Here is a 13,386-nt window from a genome sequence, read left to right on the forward strand (position 1 = left end):
TCGGCAAATCTGTGCATAAAGTCCTCATGCCGGCCTCTTCTGAATCTTCTCTGTTCTCTCACGACGTCCTGGGTGAATTAAGCCTTAAATTAGGATGTTTTCAGGTCGAAACAGGCCGACGACGGCGCCTGGAAGCGCTGCAGGACGTCCCACTCCGTGGGAAGTCCTTACACCAACAGAAACACCCCATAATCTCTCATCAGCCGTTAAACTTTTCACCGAAAACCAGCTTAATCCTCAAATAGTGTCCACTCGGATATTCCTCACAGGTCAAGAAAAAATTTTGATAAAGCAACGCGCACCGTCTCGAGCAGCGTGTGAAACAAAGGAATTCAGCCGAGAGGGTGGGATCACATCTCACTCAAGGCCTGCCCACAGGGAAATGACGTCACCGACACGCGTGAAAAACCTCACGCATGCACACGACGGTTCAAGCCTGATTGGTGTAATCACACGTCATTCAAATCCATATAGTTAAAAAAATAAATAAAAGGGTCGGTTTATTATCTAATAGACCACGTATATATATATATATATATATATATATATATATATATATATATATATATATATATATATATATATATATATATATATACGAGGTCTATTAGAAAAGTATCCGACCTTATTGTTTTTTTCAAAAACCATATGGATTTGAATCACGTGTGATTGCGTCAGACAAGCTTGAACCCTCGTGCGCATGCATGAGTTTTTCCACGCCTGTCGGTTGCGTCATTCACCTGTGAGCAGGCTTTGAGTGAGGAGTGGTCCAGCCCCCTTGTCGGATTTTCATTGTCAGGAAATAGAGGAATTATTTGGGCTTTTTCTATCAGAATTTTTTCAGAAACTGTTAGAGACTGGCAGCTGGAAACCATTAGAAAAATTTATCTGGCGTTCGGTGAAAATGTTACGGGCTTGGTAGAGAATAAGGAGTGTTACTGTCGCTTTAAACACGGCCCCCAGCGGCTGTGGGGTGCGCCGCGCTCCGAAGCCGCCATCGACACGCTGAACGACCATTTCATTTCTAAACGGATGGCTGTCTGAATCCGTGACCATCGTGTGCCATTTCTCTGGTTAACACAAGAGCTGGACATCAACCATTTTCTGGCAGATTTCACTTTTAACAAGAGATTTTGTCATGGAAAGCCGAGCGGAGGCTTCGCACGTCACGATGGATTCGCTACTGGAGCGAGACAAAACCACCTCCGTTTTGGTCTCACAGGATGGCTTTGAGATGGCATTCAGACAGCTGTCAGTGGTTTTTCCATCGAGTGATTATCCGAGAAATTGTGGATGTGCCTGGACATGCCAGAACATGTCCCGTGAGGCTTCATCATGGCGTTGCTGTGCACCATGCGGCACCACCGCGACGCGCGGAATTCCTCCGCACGTCTGTCTCAATGTGCCAAAAAAGTGCTGATGTCCACGTCTTTTCACAATTCCTGTGCTAGTCAGACTATGTCACGGATAAAACACAGCGTTCAGTTTGGAAATGAACGGCACATTCCACTGTTACAGGAGTTTTTGTCATGGAAAACTCTTCACTTTATACATGCTTCCCTTAGGCAGTATTATTAGACGGTATTGCTTAAATTTTCATTGTTACGCAGATGATACCCAGCTTTATCTATCCATGAAGCCAGAGGACACACACCAATTAGCTAAACTGCAGGATTGTCTTACAGACATAAAGACATGGATGACCTCTAATTTCCTGCTTTTAAACTCAGATAAAACTGAAGTTATTGTACTTGGCCCCACAAATCTTAGAAACATGGTGTCTAACCAGATCCTTACTCTGGATGGCATTACCCTGACCTTTAGTAATACTGTGAGAAATCTTGGAGTCATTTTTGATCAGGATATGTCATTCAAAGCGCATATTTAACAAATATGTAGGACTGCTTTTTTGCATTTACGCAATATCTCTAAAATCAGAAAGGTCTTGTCTCAGAGTGATGCTGAAAAACTAATTCATGCATTTATTTCCTCTAGGCTGGACTATTGTAATTCATTATTATCAGGTTGTCCTAAAAGTTCCCTAAAAAGCCTTCAGTTAATTCAAAATGCTGCAGCTAGAGTACTGACGGGGACTAGAAGGAGAGAGCATATCTCACCCATATTGGCCTCTCTTCATTGGCTTCCTGTTAATTCTAGAATAGAATTTAAAATTCTTCTTCTTACTTATAAGGTTTTGAATAATCAGGTCCCATCTTATCTTAGGGACCTCGTAGTACCATATCACCCCAATAGAGCGCTTCGCTCTCAGACTCCAGGCTTACTTGTAGTTCCTAGGGTTTGTAAGAGTAGAATGGGAGGCAGAGCCTTCAGCTTTCAGGCTCCTCTCCTGTGGAACCAGCTCCCAATTCAGATCAGGGAGACAGACACCCTCTCTACTTTTAAGATTAGGCTTAAAACTTTCCTTTTTGCTAAAGCTTATAGTTAGGGCTGGATCAGGTGACCCTGAACCATCCCTTAGTTATGCTGCTATAGACGTAGACTGCTGAGGGGTTCCCATGATGCACTGTTTCTTTCTCTTTTTGCTCTGTATGCACCACTCTGCATTTAATCATTAGTGATTGATCTCTTCTCCCCTCCACAGCATGTCTTTTTCCTGGTTCTCTCCCTCAGCCCCAACCAGTCCCAGCAGAAGACTGCCCCTCCCTGAGCCTGGTTCTGCTGGAGGTTTCTTCCTGTTAAAAGGGAGTTTTTCCTTCCCACTGTAGCCAAGTGCTTGCTCACAGGGGGTCGTTTTGATCGTTGGGGTTTTACATAATTATTGTATGGCCTTGCCTTACAATATAAAGCGCCTTGGGGCAACTGTTTGTTGTGATTTGGCGCTATATAAAAAAATTGATTGATTGATTGATTGATTGAAAGAGGAGAGGAGGCTTCGCGCGTCACAGTGGTGCCGCATGGCGCACAGCAACGCCGTGATGAAGCCTCACGGGACATGTTTTGGCATGTCCAGGAAAAAAAGCCCAAATCATTCCGCCATTTCCTGGCAATGAAAATCCAACGAGGGGGCTGGACCACTCCTCACTCAAAGCCTGCTCACAGGCGAATGACACAACCGACAGGCGTGGAAAAACTCACGCATGAGCACGAGGGTTCAAGCTTGTCTGACGCAATCACACGTGATTCAAATCCATATGGTTTTTGAAAAAAATAATAAGGTCGGATACTTTTCTAATAGACCTCGTATATATGTATATGTATTATATTTTTACACAGTTATCCTATATTGACCGAGTTTCATTCATGAACTCAATGGTGTGGGTACACATCTCTGTGTGGGTGTGCCTGTGAGCGGCACAGCGCGGGTCATTATAATCTCATTATTTGAAGGTGCAACACGTGATTCAAATCCATATGGTTTTTGAAAAAAATAATAAGGTCGGATACTTTTCTAATAGACCTTGTGTATATATATATATATATATATTGTAATGGTTTTAGGAGCTGCCCTGCGTTGAACACAGCAGCTGCAGCAGGACGCCTCAGCTCAGCAGCTTGAACAGCGCAGAACCGTGTAACGTTCAACACTAATATTTGGGAATGTGTGTGTGTGTCAGAGTAGGTTTAATACTTTCCTGACATAATTTAATGTAATTTAATTTTACTGGCTCGATATCCAGGTCAAAATGGCATTTTAACATGTATTTTGTGAGCATTTTTCTGAGTGTGTTCAGTCACGAATCTCCATTGAAAATGCATTAACATCCGGGAACTTCATCAATATTTTGCCCCGTTAGGAGACGTCATGCCACTGTCCATAAAGGGACGTTTTCGTTTAGTATGCAGCAATGGGACTGCACTCTCTAGTTCTTATATACAGCTCCATGGTGCAGCGTCACACACAAAGATATTACTGTGCAAGTTCCAGCATTATTGTTCCATGTCGTTGTAATTTGACAGCACTGAAGCTACGTGAGCTAAAATCCATTGTTTAAAGCAGTGGGTTTGTGACCAGAGAATCTTTAGTTCAAATCTCTGTCAGACTGGAAAATTAGCTGGGATCTCTGGACAAAGTCCTTAGTCCCCAAGTTGTTCCTGGTGTGCAATTGAGCAGTTTACACGAGAGCACCCTGATCAGTCTGTGTGAATGTAAGGTTTCATTGTAAAGCACTAACAGAGTAAAAGTGCTATATAAATATACTGTAAATATTTTAATTTTCATTTAATTTAAAACAAAAAAATCATTCTTAACACTTATAACGTCAAAGCAGAAAAAAATTTGCACATTGGACTGGGACGCCAGCGATCCAGGTTCGCTTCCCAATTGCAGCCATGCTCCCAACTGGCACTCTCAACAACAGTGCTGGGGAGGAGTGAGAGACACGTGCCGTGGGCCCTTCTGGAAACAAACTTCATGCTTTCGTTGGCTACCCACGTTAAAGATGATCCTCTTCATCTTGTTCTTCAAAGATCAATAAAACAGTCAGATTCTGTGGAGACTTTCAAGCCTAGACTTAAGACTCATCTATTCTCCCTCTTGTATGGCTAGTACTAGCATAGTATGGTTCTATGCTTCCTATCCTTTTAAAGTCATTTTTTATCAGCAACAGAACAGGTCTTGGCCTCAACTTAAATTTTGGGTCTGTGAGTGAAGCTTAGGGCTAGTAGCCAGCGATCACCTTATAATTATGGTAATTTCTCTATTTTCCTGTCGATTTACTGCTGTTGAATTATACCTTAGGTGTACTTTTTTCCGGCCAACTGATTCTACTTTTTTTTCTCTCTGTCTGAGGTACAAACAACCGATGGATCCGAACTGAAGGGCCTGGACGGACTGTGAGGTAGAAGGCCTGAGGCGGGTGCTGCATATTACAGTCTGCATTTGAAAGTGACCCTGTCAGTTGACCCACTGACTGCATGAGGACTGCTAGAGGACCCCTGCCTGTGGTGCTGACGCATGTGTCGACTTCTCATCTTCTTTATATCATTATGTTGTTTGATTTTCTATTTTCTGTTTGTTCAGCTTTGTAAAACTTTGCAAAATCTTGTAACTGTTAGAATGGTCTAAGTAGTGGGTCACCCTTTGAGTCTGGTCTGCTTGAGGTTTCTTCCTCAATGTCATCAGAGGGAGTTTTTCCTTACCACGGTTGTCTGTGTACTTGCTCTAGGGGTTGGTAAGGTTAGACCTTACTCGTGTGAAGCACCTTGAGGCAGCTTTGTTGTGATTCAGCACAGTATAAATGAAATAAATTAATTGAGGATATGAAAAATGCAAAACAATAATAATAAAACAAAGCAGTGATACTTACATTTCCTTTGACATCTATTTCATTGCAGACAGGATGAACCAAAGATATTTCATGTTTTGTGAGGTCAACTTAATTTGTTAATATACAAAAAATTTCTCCATTTATAGCCTACAACACATTCCAAAAAAAGTTGAGATTGGGGCCATTTATTTCTAAATATAAGGATTAATTCATCACTTTTACAGCCAGTTTTTTCTGAGACATGCCAGACGATGGGTACACGAACATTTTCAAGTTACTGAATATGTCTTAGACTCTATGTCAAGTTGAAAGTTCTCAAAAATTGAGTGACAATGGTGGAAGGAGACTAGAGAAGGAAGCCACCAAGACACCCATGACAGCTCTGAGAGAATTTGTGGCTTCTGTGGATGTGAGTGAAGAAACTGGGAATAGTGCAAAATCTGCTTGTTGCAACCTCAATCACAACTTCATGTTGGAATGGAGCAGAGGATTAAAACACACAAAATGTAGGCTCGGGTTTCCTATGTGGCCTTTATTTACATGTTGCAGACCTTAACTGAAGGAATGGATGCACTGTAGACTAACAAATAAAATTAAGTTAACCACAGAAAGCAAGAAATATGTTGCATTCATACTGTCTGCAATGAAACAGAAGTCAAAGGCAATGTAAGGATCACTACATTGTTTTTTCATTTGTATGGGGTTTTTTAATTTGCAATTTCCACATTGTCCTTTGTTCTGATTTTGGGTTGTATATCATGTAAAATTGTTGTTGTTGGGTGAGATTTTATTTATTATCTGAAGTTGTGTAAATATGTGATGTATTTTTTTATCAGTAAATTTAAGGCGTTAATTTATTGTTCAATTTGATATTCAGATTTACCACAACAATTAAAAAAGGCAATATTTAATGTAATCAACATATGCCTTTTATGAGTATTTCAATATTTTTAAAAGTATCAGTTGCGACGGTTTAGGCACCATCGCCATTTTTAAAGGACTGGTTTAGCACAAACAATATCCAATGCATCATAGTGTTCTGTATAGATCTGTTTATTCTTTGATTGACAGTTGAAGCAAGCTGTTTTAAAGGAGGGTGTCATTGAAGCACTGGGGTATGTGGCGATTGTCTGTCAATGACAAATGGTTTAGATGCCTCACAGGTCATGTAGGGGGCCCCTTGGCAAAATGTTGTTCAGGTTAGGACCGACTCAGTGGCTCCTAAAATACTCAGTGCCCTGAACAGTGTTGAAATGATTGCACTGCAGGCATGCATTAGAATTCATAGCCTTGCCTACTCACAGTAACATATTTTTTTCTTTTCTAACCACTTTCAGAAAAGTGCTACATGCGCACATGAATACGTACATGAGACCTTATTAAAACCATGTGTGCATCCATCCATGCAATGAAAATGGAAACTAAATGGTACCATTTATTAAATCAACCAGCTCAAACGGGTCATTTTAACAGATGGTATGAAAACACAAATTAATTTAAATCTAATTTTACTCTTTGCAGTTTGATCATTGGGAGCTTCAGGCCCCACATTTTTATGAGTTACGCAGCAAAGCTGTAATGACTCCCCCGTGTACTGATGGTTTTCAATTCCTAATATCTTTTTTGTGCCACCCGTTGCAATTCTTTAAAAATGTTTTTAGCAGGTGAATGTCATGTTTAAAGCAGGTTTGCACTGTCACATTGCAGCAGTCATCACATTAAACCCATTTAAGAGTTCCTCTCTCTCTTATCCTCAGTCACCGAAGTCAGCCTTCATAAGTGCAGCCAAAAAGGCCCGCCTGCGAACAAACCCGCCTAAAGTGCGCTTTTCAGAGCAAGTGTCCATCAGTGACCCGGACTCAGTAAGTTTAAATTATGTCCCTTTGTAAGACTGTATTTTTCCGATAATGTCATCACACCAGTGGTGGGCACAGCTAACCAAAAAGTTAGATTCGATAACAGCTAATCAGCTAACTGAAAAGTTATCTTTGATGAAGCTAAATCAATAAACCACCCAAAAAATTATCGGAAGCTACAGCTAACCATTAACTTTCAGTATTGTCTTCAGTACACCCGCAACTACTAAGAAGCTGATTTTGAGTTTTAACACCATGATCGCTTCTGGTAGCGTCAAAGGCAACCACAGACTCAAACAATGAATCATCACTTCTGTCTTTGTGCCCCCTGCCCGCTGCTGGAAGCTCCTGTTTATCTTGTAGCAGTGAAGCAGTTGAGAGGAGCAGCTAAACTCAACTGTACACACACACAAAACACGTCATTATTCCTTAACAGCATATATCAGAGTTGCCATGAAACAGCAGTCTTGGAAAATAAAGCAGTTTTGACTTATGGTTTTGATTTATAAATCATAAAACAATAGGATCCTAATCTAATATATAAGGCTGCAGGTGCCAAAAGGGAAGACTAAGGAGAAGGATTCTAGGGGCCCATAATTGAAAAGGAGCCCAAAGAGGCCCCAGTGCAATTAAAATACTGACAAAATAATATGGGGGGGTGGCCCAGTAAGATTCCTTTTCATTGGGCCCAAAATCCCTGGTGGCACCCCTGTAATGCTGACCGTGTGTGTGCGTGTGTGTTACCTATGCACACCCACAATAATTAAGCAATCAAAAATAAACTTGCTATCGTGACTGGGAGCACTAAGGGGGAGGTCACTAGGGCCCTTAGACTGAAAGTGTATGTGCACGAACACACACACACACACACACACGGTCAGCCTGAAATATTGGTTCATGACCCGCTCACTGGAGCCCTTATTTTCTCAGTTCACGTGGTACTCAGGTCAAGTAGCAAGCATCACCCTTTATTTACTACGTCGTAGCAGCTGCTTAGGGTGCCCTTTAATTACAATCTGAACAGGCCAGTGTGAAACGCATGCAAATTAAAGCGTGTGTTTTTTCAATTAAAATGTACCTGCTGTGTACGGTATGCTAGAGCATTGCAGTGATATGACATGCTATCACCTTTGTCTCATCATTCACTTGAGTCTCATGAATGTCATAAATTTGTTTATGAAAATTAATGATGACAACATACACACAATGCAATGCAACTTACTACACCTTAACTAAATTGTCATGAAATATGCAATGATATGGCTAAAATTCTTCTGTATTACCTGTGCGTAGAATGAGCAACAACTTTGGTTGGACTAGAAGGACCTGTGTCCCTACTCAAGGGTCAACTACTATTTCACTGTATTGCAATCCTTCACCTCAGATCTTGAAGTCACCTCAATAAAAAAGGCAAACAGCCCATCAAATCCCATCTTACCAAGATGATGTGAACTATATTTAAGATTGCTTCTTTTCACCAGCAATTTGAGTAAAATCAGTTGCCTTGAATATCTTGACTCCACTCTTGCATCTTTGTAGCGAATGCTTTCAATTTCACCATCCAATTTTCTTTGCTTGGTGTACAATTTTAAACGGGCAGACTGAAGAAATTGCACAAGCCCTTCTTTGATCCCAATACAATGGAGTGGGCATCCTAAGGCACTTATACTCCTTCACATAAGTGGCCCATAGTTCAGTTAAAATGTCACTATTTTTCACACAAGGCATCATTATTCCATACCCTTTGTACTTTTTTGTTTGATACCTTCAGTTACAACTGATTATAAGTGTTGTGTTAAGGCCATCTGTTAAGGCCTTACTTGCACATAGTATACAGTTAACTACATCCTCTTTCTCTCTTTTTCAGACAATGCTAAAGGACGACTCCTTGCTACTCATACCAAATGTGTTGAAGGTGTTCTTGGAGAATGGACAGATTAAGTCCTTTACGTTTGACAGTCGTACAACTGTTAGGGTATGTACTCACTGCATGTATGCACTGTGAAAACAAACTCTGCTTAAAGCACGATGGAAGCATTGCAAAAGATTGAGTGACTTTAGAGCTGGCACAATGGCGTATACAATTCATGAATAGTGCAATGAATAGGCCATACAAGGTTACTGAACATTTACCTCTATTAAAGTTATGTGAGCATACGAAGGGTGTATCAGTTCACTGATACTAATGGAAAATCAACTACAAATTAATAGATTAATAGACAGACCCCTGAATTGATCTTATATGAGCGGAGCGCGCCGTGCAGCGGTGCGAAGCTCGCTGTATGGTAGACGGAGGCACAAACTGGGAATGGCACAACAATTCAGCCCCTGTGGAGAAAAGGCCACAAACCGGCGGACAACATTGTTGTAAAAAGCTGTAAAAAGCCACAAACTGATGGTAAACAAACATCGACATTATAACGAGGAGTAGACACCGGATTGGTTTCTGAGGCGCAAAAAATGCGGCCACCATCTTGGAGCGGTCATCGTAGTGATTCCATCACAAGGCACAGTGAAGGTTTGATTTTGTAATCTTATTTTTCTTTTTTAATCTTTCTAACATAATAGCTGAAAGGTGTTAGCCATGCTCATGCTCCACTGAAAAAAAAAAAAAGTCTGAAGGACTGAAATGACATAGTGAGATGCTGAAGAGCTTCGCTCGTCATGTCTGCGACATATACATATTACTACGAACCAGTCACTGGCTTGATTTTAAAGTTATAAATTGGTTGATTTATGCTTGTTATACTCTTACTTCTGGATCTTCAAACTGTCAATGTTCAAACCAGCGGTACTGGATCTACATAAGATCACCCCCTCTGGACAAACAGTGAGGTCCACAACAGGGGAACAGACCTGCCATTTTGGCAAACTGATCGCTCACTGCCCAGTAACAGCAGAGCCAGAATCATCCATATAACTAGCCTGATTTATTGTTTGTTTGTTTATTTTTTCAGGTTTCCCCAAAACAAGGGAAGATCATTTGTTGTATTAAACTCATTCATATTTTAATTGAGAATGCATTGTTTAAACCTTTGATGGATCGATGGATGTGTTTGTTAATTATGATGTGACTTTGACTTTTACTGAGCGAGATTATTATAAAGCAAACATCTATGTTGGCAAACAAAATATAAAATTTAATTATGAAACAGAAAAAAGACAAGTTTAAGCTGAAGTGTAGCTAGATGTCTATGTAGTCTAATATAACTGTATGTAAAGTTTCAGATAGACTTTATATATACAATGGCCCAAATAGGATGCTCACTGATCTTCACCTCTATGTATCAGAACAAAAAAAATCTACATGTAGTAGTTTTGTGTTATAAATTGGTTTAACTTGTTTTGCTGCTACTTCCATGTCTTTGAACACAAAAGTGGTTCAAGAGTTAGTGTGGGGCTCTCAAGTCCAAGTCATGTCCAGTAGTGGTAGCGGCATTACGGATAAATCTGCCATTTTAAATTTACGTTTGGTTCACAATTTGTTAATACTGTCACAATGGTTCATAATGGGAAATGTATGCTATGCTGTTTATGCTATGCTAACAAGAGTAGCCTTCATCTCCTGGGTTTCTTCTATGCTGTACGTCCTGCTACCATTTGTGGTGAACAATTGCTGCAGCATAGTAGCAAAACCCTGAAGAAGGTTCCTGGTTTTTTATGAAATATGTATTTGAAGGTAGGCAATGCCATTCTTGGCTTATTCTAATTTATCATGGAAAAAGACTGTCTATATAAAACAAAGAATTGTATCAGATTGCATCAAACTGTATCAATTCAAATTATTTTGTTCCTTAATCATATCCCATATATCTAAGTACATAGCATTTTGTTTTGTCAGGAAGGCATGTACACTCCTAGAGCAGACTTTTAATATTTTTTGGTGAACTTAATACTATAGTTTTTATTACATTCTAGCTGTAACAGGTTCATGAACAATGCACACTTAAATGCACACACAAAGTTAATTTTAAACACACCGCATTTATTAACAAAATTAGCCAATCGTGCATTGTTCAGCCAGGTGATCCGCTGTCTTTCTCAGCCAAACTGGTTCATTCTGTCTTTCGGTCACACTTGCGCTTTCTTACCATCTAACTGGATCCGTCTTTTCATTCACTCTTATATTCATTCATTATCACTGTCACCTGTGAACAGCCTATTTTTCCTGACTGGGTCTTCATTTCTTAATGTGGTTCCTCTTTCCTTCAGTTCAACTTCAGTTTCTCCTTCTTTTTCACTCTGTCTTTCCAGGCCACCTCCTCACTACTCCAGCAGGCTGTGTTCACTCTGCCTTGCCTGAACCATAGAAGTAGAGAGACTGGAATGCCAACTCAAGATCTCATTCCATTGAGTTCTGTTTGTGAGATTGCGACCCCGAGATTTCGGCCGCGAGAGTTGGGGTAATTCACTTCCGGTCGTCTGCCAGCAATAAAAGTTTGGGAGAGGTGATGGTATAGTGGTTAAAGCATTGGGCTTGAGATCAGAGGATCCTCAGTTCAAATCCCAGCCTGACTGGAAATTCACTAAAGGCCCTTGGGCAAGGTCCTTAATCCCCTAGTTGCTCCCGGTGTGTAGTGGGCACCTTGCATGGTAGCAGCCTCACATCGGGGTGAATGTGAGGCATTGATGTGTAAAGCACTTTGAGCGTCTGATGCAGATGGAAAATCGCTGTATAAATGCAGTCCATTTACCATTTGAAGGACAGTTTCTGTGTGCTTTCTTGCATTTTCTGCCATGGCTCCAACAAGTATGTTCAAAGTGTACCTTGAACGACGTTCTTGTTGATTTGAAATTGTAGTCAGGACAAAACTTGCTAATATTATTGATAAGAGCATACAGACTGTACAGACATGCAGCTGTGATGGAAAATCATTGTCAATAATAATAAATTATTCATAAAACGTGTAAAATTACAATAAAAGCACACATCATTCGTAATATACAAAAGCATCATAGTAAATTCATAAATATAACCATATAAAACTCATAAAAAAACACAGTAAAAGTCATCCAACACCATAATAAAATCGTCAGTCAATAAAAATCAAACACTGTAAAAATAGTCATCAAATTCCTTTGAAGTAATAACATTTGGAGCATTTACCACATGATGAGGGAGGCTGTTCCACAAAGTTACAACTAAATATAAAATATTTTCTTGAGTCATATCTGCATATTTGCACCTCAAAAATGTGAGAGTGACCTCTCAAACATAAATAAACTCTAGACAATTTAATAAGGTGCTGAAAGCAAAAATGTACACAGGACTAATGTTTCAATGTGAGAGTCACATCTTCCTCAGAGTCCTGCAAAGACAGACATGGTACAGCTTAAATACTAATAAGAAACAGGTGTCCTGATGCTTCCAAAGGGGCATGACCATCTGTCTGACACAACACTCACTCAATTAGTAATCAATTCATGATTGGAAACACACTGTCCCAAAGCACACAAAACTAAAACCGGACTAAAAAACAATTATTAAAGAAAACAAGTAAATTTTAGATCTTCATTCAGACCAAAAGGTTCCAAAGTGCCTTAAGTGTAAATCCAAAATGCTTCTCTACGTAAGAGTTTTTAATGATATCACCACATCTGGATGGAGCTGTGATTCTGTCAATCCCCCCATATTTTAAAGACGCTGGGGAGCCATGACTGGCCTGTTTATAGTACCTTGCCATGGCATAGGTTAAATTCTGAGTACGGATTGCTGTTTTATGTTCAGCTATCCGTAATTTGAGTTGACATTTTGTTTGGCCAATATATGCCAATCCACAAGGGCATTTTAAAATATATACTACATGAGTAGTGTTACAATTGATAAATGAAGAAATAGGATATTGCTTACCAGTGCGAGGATGAGAGAAATATGAAGCATTAGTGGAATTTGAACAATGTGCACAATTACCACATCTGAAGAAACCTTTTAGTGGGCAGTTGAGACGGGAATGATCATATCTGATCTATCACGAATATTTCGGGCACGCCTAAATATAAATTTAGGCAGTTGAGCACAGATGTCGTTAAGTGTGGGATCACTCTTCAAAATGTGCCAATATTTATGAATTATGTTTTTTGTTCTTCCCGCAAATGGAGTATAGCAGGTAGAAAAAAACAATTTAGATGTTGAAGAAGACTTAGATTTTTTCTTAAGTAAAGAGGCACGATCAGTATTTAGAGCTCTGTCCCATGCTTTACCAATATCAATTTTACTATAACCACATTGTTCAAACAGAGTTGCTAGATGAGCTGCTTTTGACATGAAGTCCGTGATAGAACTACAGTTTCTTCTAACTCGC

General features: G+C 39.9%; 1 protein-coding gene across 4 annotated transcripts in view; it reads left to right on the plus strand.

Annotated features, from left to right (window-relative positions):
* Positions 1–13,386, plus strand: part of frmpd3 (FERM and PDZ domain containing 3) — a 222,631-nt gene that overhangs the window by 184,630 nt on the left and 24,615 nt on the right. For all 4 annotated transcript variants that reach the window (XM_034181306.1, XM_034181307.1, XM_034181309.1 and 1 more), the window contains 2 exons: positions 6,986–7,090; positions 8,952–9,059. In XM_034181306.1, coding sequence (XP_034037197.1) covers positions 6,986–7,090; positions 8,952–9,059 — 213 coding nt within the window. The remainder of the gene's footprint in view (positions 1–6,985; positions 7,091–8,951; positions 9,060–13,386) is intronic.

This window comes from Thalassophryne amazonica, chromosome 11, assembly GCF_902500255.1.
Source record: "Thalassophryne amazonica chromosome 11, fThaAma1.1, whole genome shotgun sequence".
In the NCBI taxonomy this organism is placed as follows: domain Eukaryota; kingdom Metazoa; phylum Chordata; class Actinopteri; order Batrachoidiformes; family Batrachoididae; genus Thalassophryne; species Thalassophryne amazonica.